Source organism: Panthera onca, chromosome D4, assembly GCF_046562875.1.
Source record: "Panthera onca isolate mPanOnc1 chromosome D4, mPanOnc1 haplotype 2, whole genome shotgun sequence".
Lineage (NCBI taxonomy): Eukaryota > Metazoa > Chordata > Mammalia > Carnivora > Felidae > Panthera > Panthera onca.
In genome coordinates, this window is record NC_138351.1 from 2,226,411 (window position 1) to 2,239,566 (window position 13,156).

At 54.2% G+C, this 13,156-nt stretch overlaps 1 protein-coding gene across 2 annotated transcripts in view; it reads left to right on the forward strand.

Moving 5' to 3' along the window:
* Positions 1-13,156, forward strand: part of FAM120A (family with sequence similarity 120 member A) — a 96,648-nt gene that overhangs the window by 39,377 nt on the left and 44,115 nt on the right. For both annotated transcript variants that reach the window (XM_060610277.3, XM_060610278.3), the window contains exons 6-7: positions 9,473-9,570; positions 9,796-10,076. In XM_060610277.3, the coding sequence (XP_060466260.1) occupies positions 9,473-9,570; positions 9,796-10,076 (379 nt within the window). The remainder of the gene's footprint in view (positions 1-9,472; positions 9,571-9,795; positions 10,077-13,156) is intronic.

The following is a 13,156-nucleotide window of genomic DNA, read 5'->3' on the forward strand; positions in this document are numbered from 1 at the left end:
AAACAGGAATATGTATAGCTTTATAGATCTTTTAAGCATCATGCTAGCCCTTGGAGGCTGTTGGGAGTGAAGATGGGGAGAGTTGGCTCTAACCAGAGCTTTCTCAACCTGGTTGGAATCGAGGTTCTTCCCCAGAACTGCGATATCCGGGTCTTCACAGGGCCTCAGGAACCTGTGTCTTCCAAAGGAAAACCTCCCTAGTCCGGCCCAGGTCAGGTGGACCCGTGCTGGGCAGGGCTGCCGGGTTCAGGCATCTTCTGAGCCCCGGTCCTCTGCAGCATCGAGGAAGCCTCTGCTCTCCGCACAGGGGCCGAGGGTGTGGAGTTCACAGGGGGAGATGCACACTCACCTGCCCCGTTGCCCCACGGGGCTGGGAGGCCTGGTTTGCACAGCGTGTGGTCCTTTTCAGGGTGAAAGATGGATCCAGTCCATACTGTCACTGTAGAGTGGGCCCCCAGAAATTATCTGTTCTTAGGTGGGTTTCTAAAATCAGTTACAGGTGAAATTAGTATTTATTTTGTGGGAATTTATTTGTCAGAAACACGGTATTGGGACCGGGTAGAGATGGTTATGTTTTGTGCTTTCCGCCCCAGCACACGGTGCCTGCCACGTCCACCAGAGTCCCCAGTCTGAATGTAGGCGCACGTAAGACGTGTCAGAATGGAGTTGGCAGCAGCGTGTGTGGTTCCTGGATGAACCATACTCCTTAGACCCTGGCTGTGCTTCAGAATCATTGCTGGAATTTTTGAAAAAAAACGACAGAGCTGCTAGAGGCCCACCCACCTCAGGTCTGTGAATGGAGATGTTGTAGGCTCTAGCGATCCTGGTGTGTTTGTTCAGAGCTATGTGAGTGAAACCGAGGCCCAGTGAGTCTGAAGATACATGTGTGTTGTCTTCCTGGCCTCCCCCGTGAAACGTCGATGAGCTCCTGCTGCACATTCTTCAGAACCGCCGAGGTCTGGAGCACCGACAGCACCACGTGCTGGTGAGGAGGCAGCGCGGCAGGAGCGCCCGGTCACAGCTGCCGGGAACGCAGACCGGCCACCGTGGATGACCACGTGATGGTTTCTTGGGAAACTGCTCATCCTCTTACCATAAGGTTCCAGCAGTCACGCTCTTTGGTATTTACCCAGAGGAATTAAAAGCTTATGTCCCCACGAAACTCTGCACACGATGTGTACGGCAGCTGCACTCATAATGCCATGACTTGGAAGTAGCCAAGGTGTCCTTCAGCAGGTCAATGAGTAAATAAATGGTAGGCCCTCCAGGCAATGGAATGTTCTTCAGTGCAAAAGAAAACGGGTTATCAAGTCAGAGAGACGTGGGTGAACCTTGATTGCATTCACGAGGTGAAAGAAGCTGATCTGAAAAGGATTCCGCCTGTGTGACATTCTGGAAAAGGCAGAACTGTGGAGACAGTAAAAAGTCCATGGAGGGATGAACAGGGGGACGATAGGATTTTAGGGCAGTGAGACTATCATGTGTGACATTGTAGGGGTGGATGTATGTCCGTGTACGTTTGTCCAGCCCGTAGAATGAACACGTAGAGGGAACCCTAACGTAAAATGTGGGCTCTAGTCAATAAGCACGATGTGTCAAAATGGGGTCATCCGCGATGACTGCTGTGTCACACTGACTAGCAAGGTGTACGGTGTGTGTTTCTTCCCTGAGTTTTCCTTACACCTAAAGCTGCTAAAAAAATAATGTCTTTTAATTGAGAAAAATCTCCTTGATGCATCTGGCCCGTGCCAGCACTTGCCGGGTGCTGGGCAGCGTGGCCGCGCAGGCATGCGGTCCGGGCCCTTCCTTGCACGTGAGTGAGATGCGGCTCCCATGGCATGTGAGCAGGTGGTTCAGACTGAACTGATGCTGATGAAGTCAGGCCCTGTTCTGCTTGTGGAACTAGTGTCTGAGCTGAGGTTTGAAAGTAGAGGAGGAGTTGAGCATGGTGATAATGGGGAGGAAGTCTCTTCCCTCAGAGGAGATGGAGGAGATGCGTGTGTGCCGGCCCTGAGGTGGAGGCGCTGGGTGTGCAAGGAGCCCAGGTGGCGGCGAGGGGAGGAGACGGCAGGGGCAGGGGTACAGTTGGGTCCCAGCACGGCCCAGGCTTCAGACTTACCGTAGGGGCAGTGAAAGAGGGAACGGGTTGTTACAAGTTGCTTTGTAACTGTCACACACCCCTGTGTGTGTGTGTGTGTGTACAGTCAAAACCAACTTCAGGGGAATGTTCCCGACAGCCCCTCCCCATCTCCCCATCTCCCCATCAGGTTCCCTGCCCACCAGCTCTCCTAATTTTGTATCAGTGGTTCTCTTTGCCTTATCGTGTGTACCCCGAGTGCTAAGTGGAGACGTGGAAGAAGGCAGGCTTCCCTGGGGGGCTCCGTGGGCGGAGTGGCCCGGGTCAGGGAGCACAGGTGGAGCCAGGAGTAATGTCGGCTCGTAGGAGATGGGAGCAGTGTGGCAGGAACTTGTGTGGTCGGAGGTGAGGAGGAGGCTCCCGGGGCTCCCCCAGGTGTGTGTGGCCCTCAGCAAGGTGCAGGGAATCGGAGGACAAACCGGCTGCTACCGCCCTGAGGGACGTGGAAGAGGGTGGGGTAGGCGGCGGGAGCGGCCCACCCCCCAGGCCTAGTAAAGGGTAGGGCTCGGAATGGGAGGGGATTGAGCGGGCTTGCACTGTCAGAAGCGGGGGTCTCGGGGCGCCTGGGTGGCGCAGTCGGTTAAGCGTCCGACTTCAGCCAGGTCACGATCTCGCGGTCTGTGAGTTCGAGCCCCGCGTCGGGCTCTGGGCTGATGGCTCGGAGCCTGGAGCCTGTTTCTCATTCTGTGTCTCCCTCTCTCTCTGCCCCTCCCCCGTTCGTGCTCTGTCTCTCTCTGTCCCAAAAATAAATAAAAAACGTTGAAAAAAAAAAAAATTTAAAAGAAGTGGGGGTCTCGTGGCACCTGGTGCACGCGTGGGGGCTGTGGCAGGGAAGTCGGGGATCTCAGAGGGCTTCGCAAGTCACCGGCCCCAGAGCCTACAGGCCAGGGGAGCCTGCCGGAGCAGGACTGTGCCGGCCTGTCAGAGGCGGTCTCCCGGGGCTGTGCCGGGACGGGAGCTGCCACCAGGAAGCCGAGACCTCTGGGTGCCCACGTCCTTGCTGGCCTCCTTCCACCAGACCGGCCGCAGGCTGTTGATGGCCGGTGACGGGTCTGCAGGAGAGCATACCTGCCTGCTGTCTCACCTGGGAGGAGGGGGACTTGCTGTCGGCGTCTGGGGGCCGGGGCTCGAGAAGGTGCGTGTGCAAATGTGAGGGAGACGAGGGCTGGTCGGTGACGTCATCAGACTGTCCCATCAAGTGGCGCTGGGCTTTCTGTGTTAACAGTCTCTTTGTAAATACAGCTCTACCTCCACACAACATACCTCCCAACACGTCGGGGCAGGGTCAGCAGATGTCACCCCAGAAACGGAGACACTGTGAGTAGAAGGATGTGGTCCCCACAGGGCTTCAGCTGATAAGGCAGGTCCATCTCTAGGAAAGCAGGGTCGCCCAGGCATGACCACACAGATGCAACGGTCACGCGACCTGCTAGGAGCAGAGAGTGATGGCATCTTCACCTGCGCCAGTGGGGCGAGTGGGAGTGAGGAGCCCGCGCTGCCCCGTTCTGCCCTGTCCGATGCCACCTTGGCTGGCCTGCCACTGCGCTCACCCCTGGGCCTCGGGGCCATGCGGGACGGCCCTACACGCTATAGACGACCTGCCTGCTGCCGGTTGGCGGTGCGTGGCTCAGGCCCATCGCCCCAATCACCGTATGGAGGTCTGCCTTGGTCCCGCGGGGCAGGTGCTGCGCCATCCTGGCTGCTGCCTGTGCGTGTCCCCTGGAGCACTTCCAGCGTTGTGCTATCGTAACGATCACTTTTTAGCATCCCCAGATGTTCCACACTGTACCGTTGCTCTACTTTACTAGTAAGTTTTTGAAATTTGGCATTTAAAAAACATTTACGTGATAGTCATATAGTTCTTACCAAAGCCACCATTCCTGTGGTCTCTGCTTAAGCTTTTTTGTTACGGAAAGACTAACTGTGACAGTGATGCAGAGGGCAGCGTCATGAGCAGCTGTGTGCCCACTGGACGGCTTTAACAGATGGTAAAGTTTGTTTCACATCTTTCTTTAAAGAAATACATTATTAGCTTTTCTGGAAGTCACATCTATCTACCTCAAGCAGGTTTTTATATTTTCCTACCTCATACATATGGAGTAACAAATGGTGGTGTTGATCTGTAATCAAATGCCGTGTTGCACGTGTCATTCTGCCCTTGCTATTTTTGGCGATGTGACCATGTTCATCTCTTTCTGTTTTTATCTTTTAAAAGCCGATGTGCATGGTATTAACGTCAAGCCCCCAGGGGTCTGACAGCGCATTCCGCCGCAGAGAACCGTGGTGTCTCGTGTGGAACGGAAGGTCTGCTTACTCTTCCTCCCTTTCGAGTCTTGAGCATCGTCCTCAGACTCACAGTGTTTTCCCAGGACCTTTCATTCAGATTTTTGTGAGTTTATTTTAGTCCATGTGCTATGAAGTGATACAGGCCATCTGGTCTCATGTCTTTCTGAAAGGTCATTTTTTTTAAAAAACCTGAAAACCAGTCATTTTTTAGGAACTGAAACCGCGTCTGCCTTTAGCAGCCACTCGGCAAGGTGTCTTTGGGAGGTGGACCCGCTTGCCGTGGGGTCTCCTGGTGGCTTCTCAGGGCGCGGTGACAGGAGGGCACGGCCTGTCCGGTCCGCAGTGGACAGAGACTGGCTTGTTCTGTCGGGCTCACACAGCCACGTGGGTGGTGTGCCTTCCTGCCCCCGTCTCCGTCGGCCCACATGCACGGCGTTCTTTGCTGCGGGGCGCTGCCATTCCCGCTCAGAGGGAGAGGGCCAGGGGCTAGACAGATTTGGATATGACTCAGGACACGTCCATCACTCGTGAGACCCCTGCTCTTGAAGACTCGGGCACCGCGTGAGCTTTGGCAATGCTGCACCCCGTGAGGTCCACGTGTGCTGCCCAGACTCGGCAGCGGTGGAGGTGCTGGGTGAGCACCCCGGTGGCTCCTGGCCCTGGGAGCTCTGTGCCTACAGTGCCGTGGTCAGGAAGGCAGCCCTCATCCTGGGGAACCGCTCGCGTTCCTGGAGTTTGGGGCTCCTGCTGGCCCGAGTGGCTTCCCCGGGGTCCCTGGTTCTTTCGGGTGCCCACTCGCTTTTATTAGCAGAGCTGTGCGGAGCCTGCTTCTCTCCGGGTGACAGCCTCTGGCTCCTCTCGGGAAGGCCTTGCCTGGTGTCAGCTGCCCCAGCCGCCCTGAGTTCTGGGAGCTGGTGCTTCTGGAAACTGACAGCGTTCGGCCCCTCCCGCCTCTGCCTTCACGCCGGTCTTTGGCCCGTGGGGCCTGCCTTCCAGAGGTTACTCATCTGGAAGAGGATGGAAATAAGTTACACAAAATTCTCCTTCATGTGGCTTTATGTCTTAACTTCTGTAGAATATCACTATTGAGTAAATACATCCCTTTGAATACAGTTAATGGCGTTGGGAAATTTGACCTTTTTTGTAGGTCTTGAAACCTAGTATTGGTGATAGAGAACATACTGACTTACTCTTTGAATCTGAATTTTCAAATCTGTGTTTTTTATGCCACACCTGAAAATCGTGCATCGCGCTCATCAGCATTAGAGAATTTAAAAATTCGTGGGGCGCCTGGGTGGCGCAGTCGGTTAAGCGTCCGACTTCAGCCAGGTCACGATCTCGCAGTCCGTGAGTTCGAGCCCCGCGTCAGGCTCTGGGCTGATGGCCCGGAGCCTGGAGCCTGTTTCCGATTCTGTGTCTCCCTCTCTCTCTGCCCCTCCCCCGTTCATGCTGTGTCTCTCTCTGTCCCAAAAATAAATAAAAAACGTTGAAAAAAATTTAAAAATTCGTTACTTCGTCACTCTTGTTGGTTTTGGCTAGCGTGGCTTCTCTGTGGTAACGTGCCTGGTGGTCAAGTCCGTGCTGGCTGGCCGGGCTAGCTGGTTCCCGGCAGAGCCTCCCGGTCGACACTGTTCCTTCCAAGATGTGTGTGGTCTTTAGAGGCCGCTGGGGGGGGGTGGGGTGGGTTGCTGGCAGCATGTCATCCCGGGTGGCTCCCATGGCACGCTGTCCGGCCGCCGTGTGTGTTTTCCTCATCATTCGCAAAGAAGTCTCTAAACATTGTTTTCATCATGAGAACATTTTTCATACGGCGACTAAATGCCTTTTTCACGTGCCTCTCTCAGTCTGTGTCGTCTGCTAACAACAGCTTCTCTTGATAGAGCGTCTGTGACAGGAGAACAAGGACCCCCATGCGTAGCCGGGGTCAGTCCTGAGAGGCGTCCTTGTCACGCAGCACACAGTGCTCCGCTTAGTGGTGCGAGGGCACTGAGAACCAGAACTGGTACACAGGGAGGCATGCCGCGCGCAGAGGCAGGCCTGGCTTATCGGGCAGTTCTCCAGCCTTCAGAGAAGTGTAGCCAGGTTAATTCACTTATTAGACTGGGTTCTGAGAGATTAGTAGCTCACTTTGCAGGTTCTCAAAGGTTTATTGGAAGTCAGTGACTTCAGTATGATTTTAGAAAATGTTCTTTCTTTGGAAATCTTTGTTCTTAAGTTATGGTTTGTTTTTAGGGAACGTCTGTGCTTTTCAGGAAGTTTGTAGCGCATGATGGTCAAAATTTTAGGGAAACAAAAGGGTCCCCTTCCCTTGAATGCTGCTGTGTATTGGCATGGCCGATGTTCCGCGTGCTTTCTCAGAAGTTTCGTGGAGCAGGTCAGCCACAGGAGGCAGTAAATTGCACTTCTCACAGTGATTTGGGGTGTAGTGTTAGAGCTCGAATGGAGTTCATAGTGTTTTTGCAACCGAATTTGGCCACAATTCAGAATCACCCGAGAAGGGACTTAACCAGTTACAGCATTGTGAGTCTCCGACTTTGAGGCTCTAATCTCCTGGGTCGGAACTGTTTGATCAGAAGTGTCTCCTCGTATGCTTGCGTGTGCATATGTGTATGTGGGGTGAATATGTGTGTATGTGGGGTGAACATGCATGTGCACGTGTGTGTATTTGGGGTGAGTGCGTGTACATGTCTGTGCAGCGAATGTGTGTGTGTGCGTGCATGTGGGGTGTGTGTATGGGTGAGGGTGCATGTATTTGTGATGAACACGTGCATGTATGTAGGGTGAGTGCGTATACGTGTACGGTGAATGTGCGTATGTATATGCACGTGTGGTGGACGTGTGTGTGAGTGCAGGCACATGTATATAGGGTGAGGGCGTTTGTGTGTGGTGAATGTGAACATGTGCATGTGAGTGTATGTGAAGTGAGTGAATGTGCATGTGTTTGCATTGAACGTGTGTGTGTATGTGGGGAGAGTGAGTGTATGTGTGGTGAATGTGTGTGCCTGTGCATAAGTGTGTGTGTGGCAAAAATGTGTGCACGTGCACATGTATGTGTGGTGAGCATGCGTGTGTGGGGAGTGTGCTCTGTGGTGAATGTGTGTGTGCGTGTGTGGTGAGTGTGTGTGTGGTGAGTGAGTGCATGTGGGGAGTGTGTGCGTGTGGTGAGTGCATGTGTGTGAGTGTGCTGTGTGGTGAGTGTGTGTGTGGTGAGTGCAAGTGCATGTGTGTGATGAGTGTGGTGAATGTGTGTGTGGTGTCAGTGCATGTGTGGGGAGTTTGTGAGTGGTGACCATGCATGGTGTGTGTGTGTGTGTGTGTGGTGAGTGTGCTGTGTATGTGAGTGCGTATGTGTGGCGTGTGAGTGTGCATGGTGAGTGCATGTGTGGTGAGTACATGTGTGTGGTACGAGTGTGTGTGTGTGGTGAATGTGTGTGTGGTGTGTGGTGACCACACGTGGGGTGTGTATGTGTGTGTGTGTGGCAAGGTGTGTGTGTGGCAAGTGTGTGTGGCAAGTGTGTGTGCGTGTGGCAAGTGTGTGTGCGTGTGGCAAGTGTGCGTGTGTGGTGAGTGTGTGAGTGATAGCACATGTGCCGGCACCATCACTCTCAGCTAGTTGCCCTGCAGTTGTGGAAGTGACATCTCGAGCTTCCCTCCCAGCAGGCCGTGGGCTAGGCACTCGGAGATGGGCCCTCGCATTGGACCGTGACCGTGGCCTCCGGGTGCGTGGGTACCGTCGGGGGGAGAAGTTAGTCACCGTCCGGTGCTGCCTGCACCAGGTGGTTCTGGGAGCTCCGGTTAGGCACTGGGGGGAGTTCAGAGAATGGGAGGGAGGGCTTGGGTTTAGGGATGCTCGTTCGTTCTTATATTTATTTAAACGTGTCTCGGAGAGTTGGCGGGGCGGGGGGGCAGGGAGAGGTAGGGTTTGTGGGCTGCTGGTTTTCCTGGTGTCGCCCAGATTCTGAAGTTGGAGGAACGCTCTACCTGGTAAAGGATGTTGGCGTCCAGGGGTCTCTAGGCTTGGTTTTGTTGGGTTTCCAAACAAAGCTTAAGGAGGAGATGGTGTAGCCTGAGGGCCCCGTGTCTGCTGTCTGTCCCCACTGTTTGGGCTGTGGGGACACTCAGGGCTCAGGTGCCTGAGGCCTGACTTCATAGGCACCCCATCCCTGGCTTGTGCGGGGGAGCAGAGCCTTGAAGGGTGTCTTCTCATTTTTATGACATTGCTAAGTAGTTTATGGTATTTGGAAGTGTTCTGACGTTGAGGCCACGGGCCCCGTCAACACACGTTGGTCACCACGTGTCATGCTGGCCGATGGTGCCCTCTCAGGCTCCGGGAGACCGAGGTCGTGGGCATGCAGGTGTGTGGGCCCGCGGGCCCAGCTGATCGTCCTGCCTCCCGTCTGATGTGGGGCCTGGTCCTGCGTGTGTCCACAGCCATGTCTCCGCACGCTTGTGCTCGGGGCTGTGCTGGCACGGTCAGCACGAGGGGTGGCAGAGTGAGTGCGGCGTCCGTAGGACAGGTGTATAAAGTCACGTTCTGAGAGCACAGATCCCAAGTCCGGTCCATGATGTATGTGAAGCGTGCAGCCTGGTTGTGGTTTTGCCTAACGGCTGCAAACTAAGTATAGGGGCAGCACCTGCCACATTTCACCGTTTGTATCAAGAAGCTTGTCAATAGCTGAAAACTGAATTTTAGTCTCAATAGGAAGATTCCATTGCCTCACAGATGTGAGGGGAAGGGTCTGTCCCCACTGTGTCCCTTCGGAGCCTGTAGTCTTAGGGCTTTGAGAAGCCGGCAAGGGGCGGAGGGAGGGTGGTCCGGATGCCTGCAAGTTAAAATCCTAGCTTCAGTCTGTAATGTTGATCACCGTAAAATTAACTGTGTTTTAATGTTAAACATGAATTTCCAAAGGTGTTTGGGAAGCGGGATCAGTGTTGTGTTATCCCCTGAGGAGGGACAGGGCAGATGGGGACACGTGCTTGCCACTCTGGTGTCCTGAGCTCGTGCTCTGCTAACAGCTGCGTCGTTCTCTTTCCTTGTCGACGGAACAGCCAGACCAAATCCGTTCGGAATGCCTGGGATAGTGCCACCGTATGTCCCCCCCCAGATGCTCAACATTCCGCAGACCTCTCTGCAAGCAAAGCCTGTGGTGAGTCCTCCTCCCACCTCCCACTCCCTGCTCCCAACCTGCCTGCCTCGGGGGCTGCTGCCCTTGGAAGCTGCACAGGCATCCGATTTTGGCGAAAACTAAGATCATTTCTGAAGCTGTCAAGCTGCTCTGTGGAGCAAGTGCCAGTGTTCGCTGAATTAAAGCTTAGCCAGGACCAGGCAGTGCTGACCGGAGTGCGCGCGTGACCTCTGCCCTCTCTTTCAGGCCCCGCAGGTGCCCAGCCCAGGTGCCGCGGGCCAGGGTCCACACCCGTACAGCCTCGCTGAGCCGGCCCTCACGTTGGAAACGAGTGGGAAGAGTCTGACCGAGCACAGCACCTACAGCAACATTCCTCACGAAGGAAAGCATACCCCGCTGTATGAACGGTCGTCCCCGATCCACCCAGCTCCGGGCGGCAGCCCCAACCACGTGGATTCAGCCTACTTTCCAGGGTCTTCTACGTCATCGTCTTCCGACAACGATGAAGGCAGTGGAGCGGCTGCAAAGTGAGTGGGTTGTGGAGCAGCTGTGGCTTCCCCGGGGTCGGTTGGCTGTGTCAGGCGCATCAGGCAACCTGGGCTCTGGGGCGGTCGAGAGCTGTGCATGGAGGCGTGGGGGTGTTGTTTGTTGCAGGAAGGCGAGGTCACTGTGCACGGGTTGGGCTTCTTGGACATGGGCGAGGGGCAGTCAGACGCTTCCTTGAGGCTTCACAGGCTGGAAGTCTGTGCTCGTCAGCTGCGGCCTCGGGCCACTCCTCTGCCTCAGTGGAGGTTTAGGAAAATTGGTTCGTGTGACCCCTTAGACGTGGTGAGTTATCTGGTAAAGTGCTGTTGACTCTTCCTGTCCCCTGGCCTGGGGGACCCCAGTCTCACCCCCGAGAAGCATTTTAAGTTAGACGCTGGTGGCTTCTAGTCTTCGCTCCTGGATTGAGGGGACCTTGAATTTCCTTCCCTCCTGAATTGAATCTAGCAATTCAGATCTCAGCTCAGCAGCTCGTAGACCGTTCCTTAAATCATGCTGTTCACCTGACTGGAACCAGAGAAAGCTGCAGTCAATGTTGGAGTCATTGCTGGAGGGGAGTTTTTTTTTTTTTTCTTAAGTTTATTTTTGAGAGAGAGAGAGTGAGAATGAGAGCAAGTGGGGGAAGGGGCAGAGAGAGAGGGAGATAGAGCATCTCTAGCAGGCTCTGCACTGTCACCACAGAGTCACATGTGGGGCTCAATCCCACAACTCTGGGATCATGACGGAGCTGAAATCGGGAGTTAGATGTTAAACTGACTGAGCCACCCAGGCTCCCCAGTAGAGAGGAGTGTTTTAAATGTGTGTCCCCGAGTAAATGAATTTTTAAATACGTAACTTGTTAGAGTCTGATCAAGAAAGTTTTCAGTGCGCTATCTTCCTTCTCTTCCTAAAAACTCTTGAGTTTTAAGAAACCTGACTCACAAACAAGGAAGAAAAGGGGAAAGGAAAGGAAAGGAAGGCCTTTCTTATTTTTTCATCTCCTCTTCTTCACTGCACTCTGGCTCATGGCTGGACATCCAGGGCCCCTTGGCCCTCCATCCATGGAGATGGTTTCTCGTCTTCTGCAAATTCGCACTAGGCCTGAAGGCTGAGGCTAGACGTCCCCTCTCTTGTTCTTTCCTCCATCTGTAGAGTGGATGCAAGTGTCCCCTGACCTCAGGCAGGAGTTACCGAGGGCTTTGCTGCCATGCAGGGGCTGTGTGCTCCGTGGAGCAGTGGTGCATAAGTCCATGCGGTTCTGAAATCCCGACGTGAAGTATTAAGCTGGACTTTGCATTCATTTTTCCCAGTTAACTTTCTGGAAAGGGCGTATAGTGGAGACTGTGACTGGGCCGGGGCCTGGGATCGTGTGTGTGCAAATGAGAACAGCTGGTCAAGTCTCAGAAGCCCTTCCGCACTGAAATTCTAAGGCACTGAGTTCTCTGTTAATAACTGGTACAGATTTGGTCTAGTGAGAGACATGCTTTCTAGATGGCTGGGAGCAAGGCCCAAAGCAGGAGGGTGTGTGCCTGGGCCACCTGCGGGGTCCCCCACAAGTGTGGCCAGCCGCCTCATGGGGCTGGGAGATGAGGGGGATACTTGCTGGAGGGCCCTCAGCTCTACCCTGACTGTGTCACTTGTCTGGCCCTACCCTGTGCTTTCATGGTGCTCTTTGGGGGAGCTGCTAGAAGGGGGCTTCGTGTCTGGGGCAAGCATCCTCAGCCTCAAATGCAGACATTGGGAGGCCTTGTCGGCCTGTCACACTTGAGTTTTCTTGAATCTGCTTCGCCTCCCTGTTTATCGTGATCAGCAGACATGTTAAAACAGAGAGGAGGAGGGAGGGAGGGAGGGAGAGGAGGGGGATGGCAGTTGTGCCCGAGGCTTTGGGGCCAGACGCCAGGCAGAGCAGGACCTGGGGCAGCCCTCACAAACGTCCCTGGCCCGCATTCCTGGTCTCCAGCGTGAGCTCTCCAGCCTGAGCGTGTTGTGTGTTGTGTGCACTGGCCACGAGCACAATAGGGTGTCTCTATTCTGGCTCAAAATCTTGGTAGGAGTGGGAGGTCATGACTTGCTTTGGTTTGGACTTGAATTGGGACCTCTGGACTTGGATCTGTTGTTGGGATGGGCTTCAGGGAAGGAAGTACATTAAGCCAAGGGGCACTGAGCACTTGCTATGCGACGGGAACATGGCAGCTGTTGGCATGTTTCTGATGGATGGTGCTGATAGGTGACAGGGACCACTACTGAACAAAAGCGGACCGACCTGTCCCCTCCCCCAAAGCATGCTAGAAATGAAAAAGACAAGTATTTCAAGTAGCAAAGAATATAACATGCAGTTCACAGAACAAACACAGGTGATCAGGAAGCATAAAAGATGTTCACTCTCACCAAAGAAGAAAAAAAGGAATGTTAAAACATAACGAGGTACCTTTTTGTGTAACCTATAAAGTTAGCAAACATTTATTTTGAAAGATAAAGTTCAGGGGATGCAAGGCTTCGGCAGACGGAGAGGCTCTCCTGGCATGTCCGGGGGGCACAGCTCCCTGCCACGAGGAGGACATGAGGTGCGCCATGAGCACTGCAGGTGGGTGCGCTCACGGCCACCGCTCAGGTTCACACGGTGGCACGTGAACCACGCATGCTCGGCAGGCCCGCCCCTTATCCCCCTGCTTGCATACCTCGGTGGCAATCTTGGCCCTGGAGGCGGAGGGGCCATTGTTGTCACAGGTGCCTGCGGAGCCCCGGGCCAAGGGGAATTGGGCATCCTTAGTAGGCATGGCTGCCGCCCAGGCTGTGCTGGCTCTCACCCCATGGCCCTGTTTCTGTCAGAGGACAGAGGCACCTGAGGATTATTTTCTTTCTTTCTTTCTTTTTTTAAATTTTTATTTAAAAAAAAAAATTTTTTTTTTAACATTTATTTATTTTTGAGAGACAGAGCATGAGCAGGGGAGGGGCAGAGAGAGAGGGAGACACAGAATCCGAAGCAGGCTCTAGGCCCCGAGCTGTCAGCACAGAGCCCGACGCGGGGCTCAAACCCACAAACGCGAGTTCATGACCTGAGCCGAAGTGAGACGCTTAACCGACT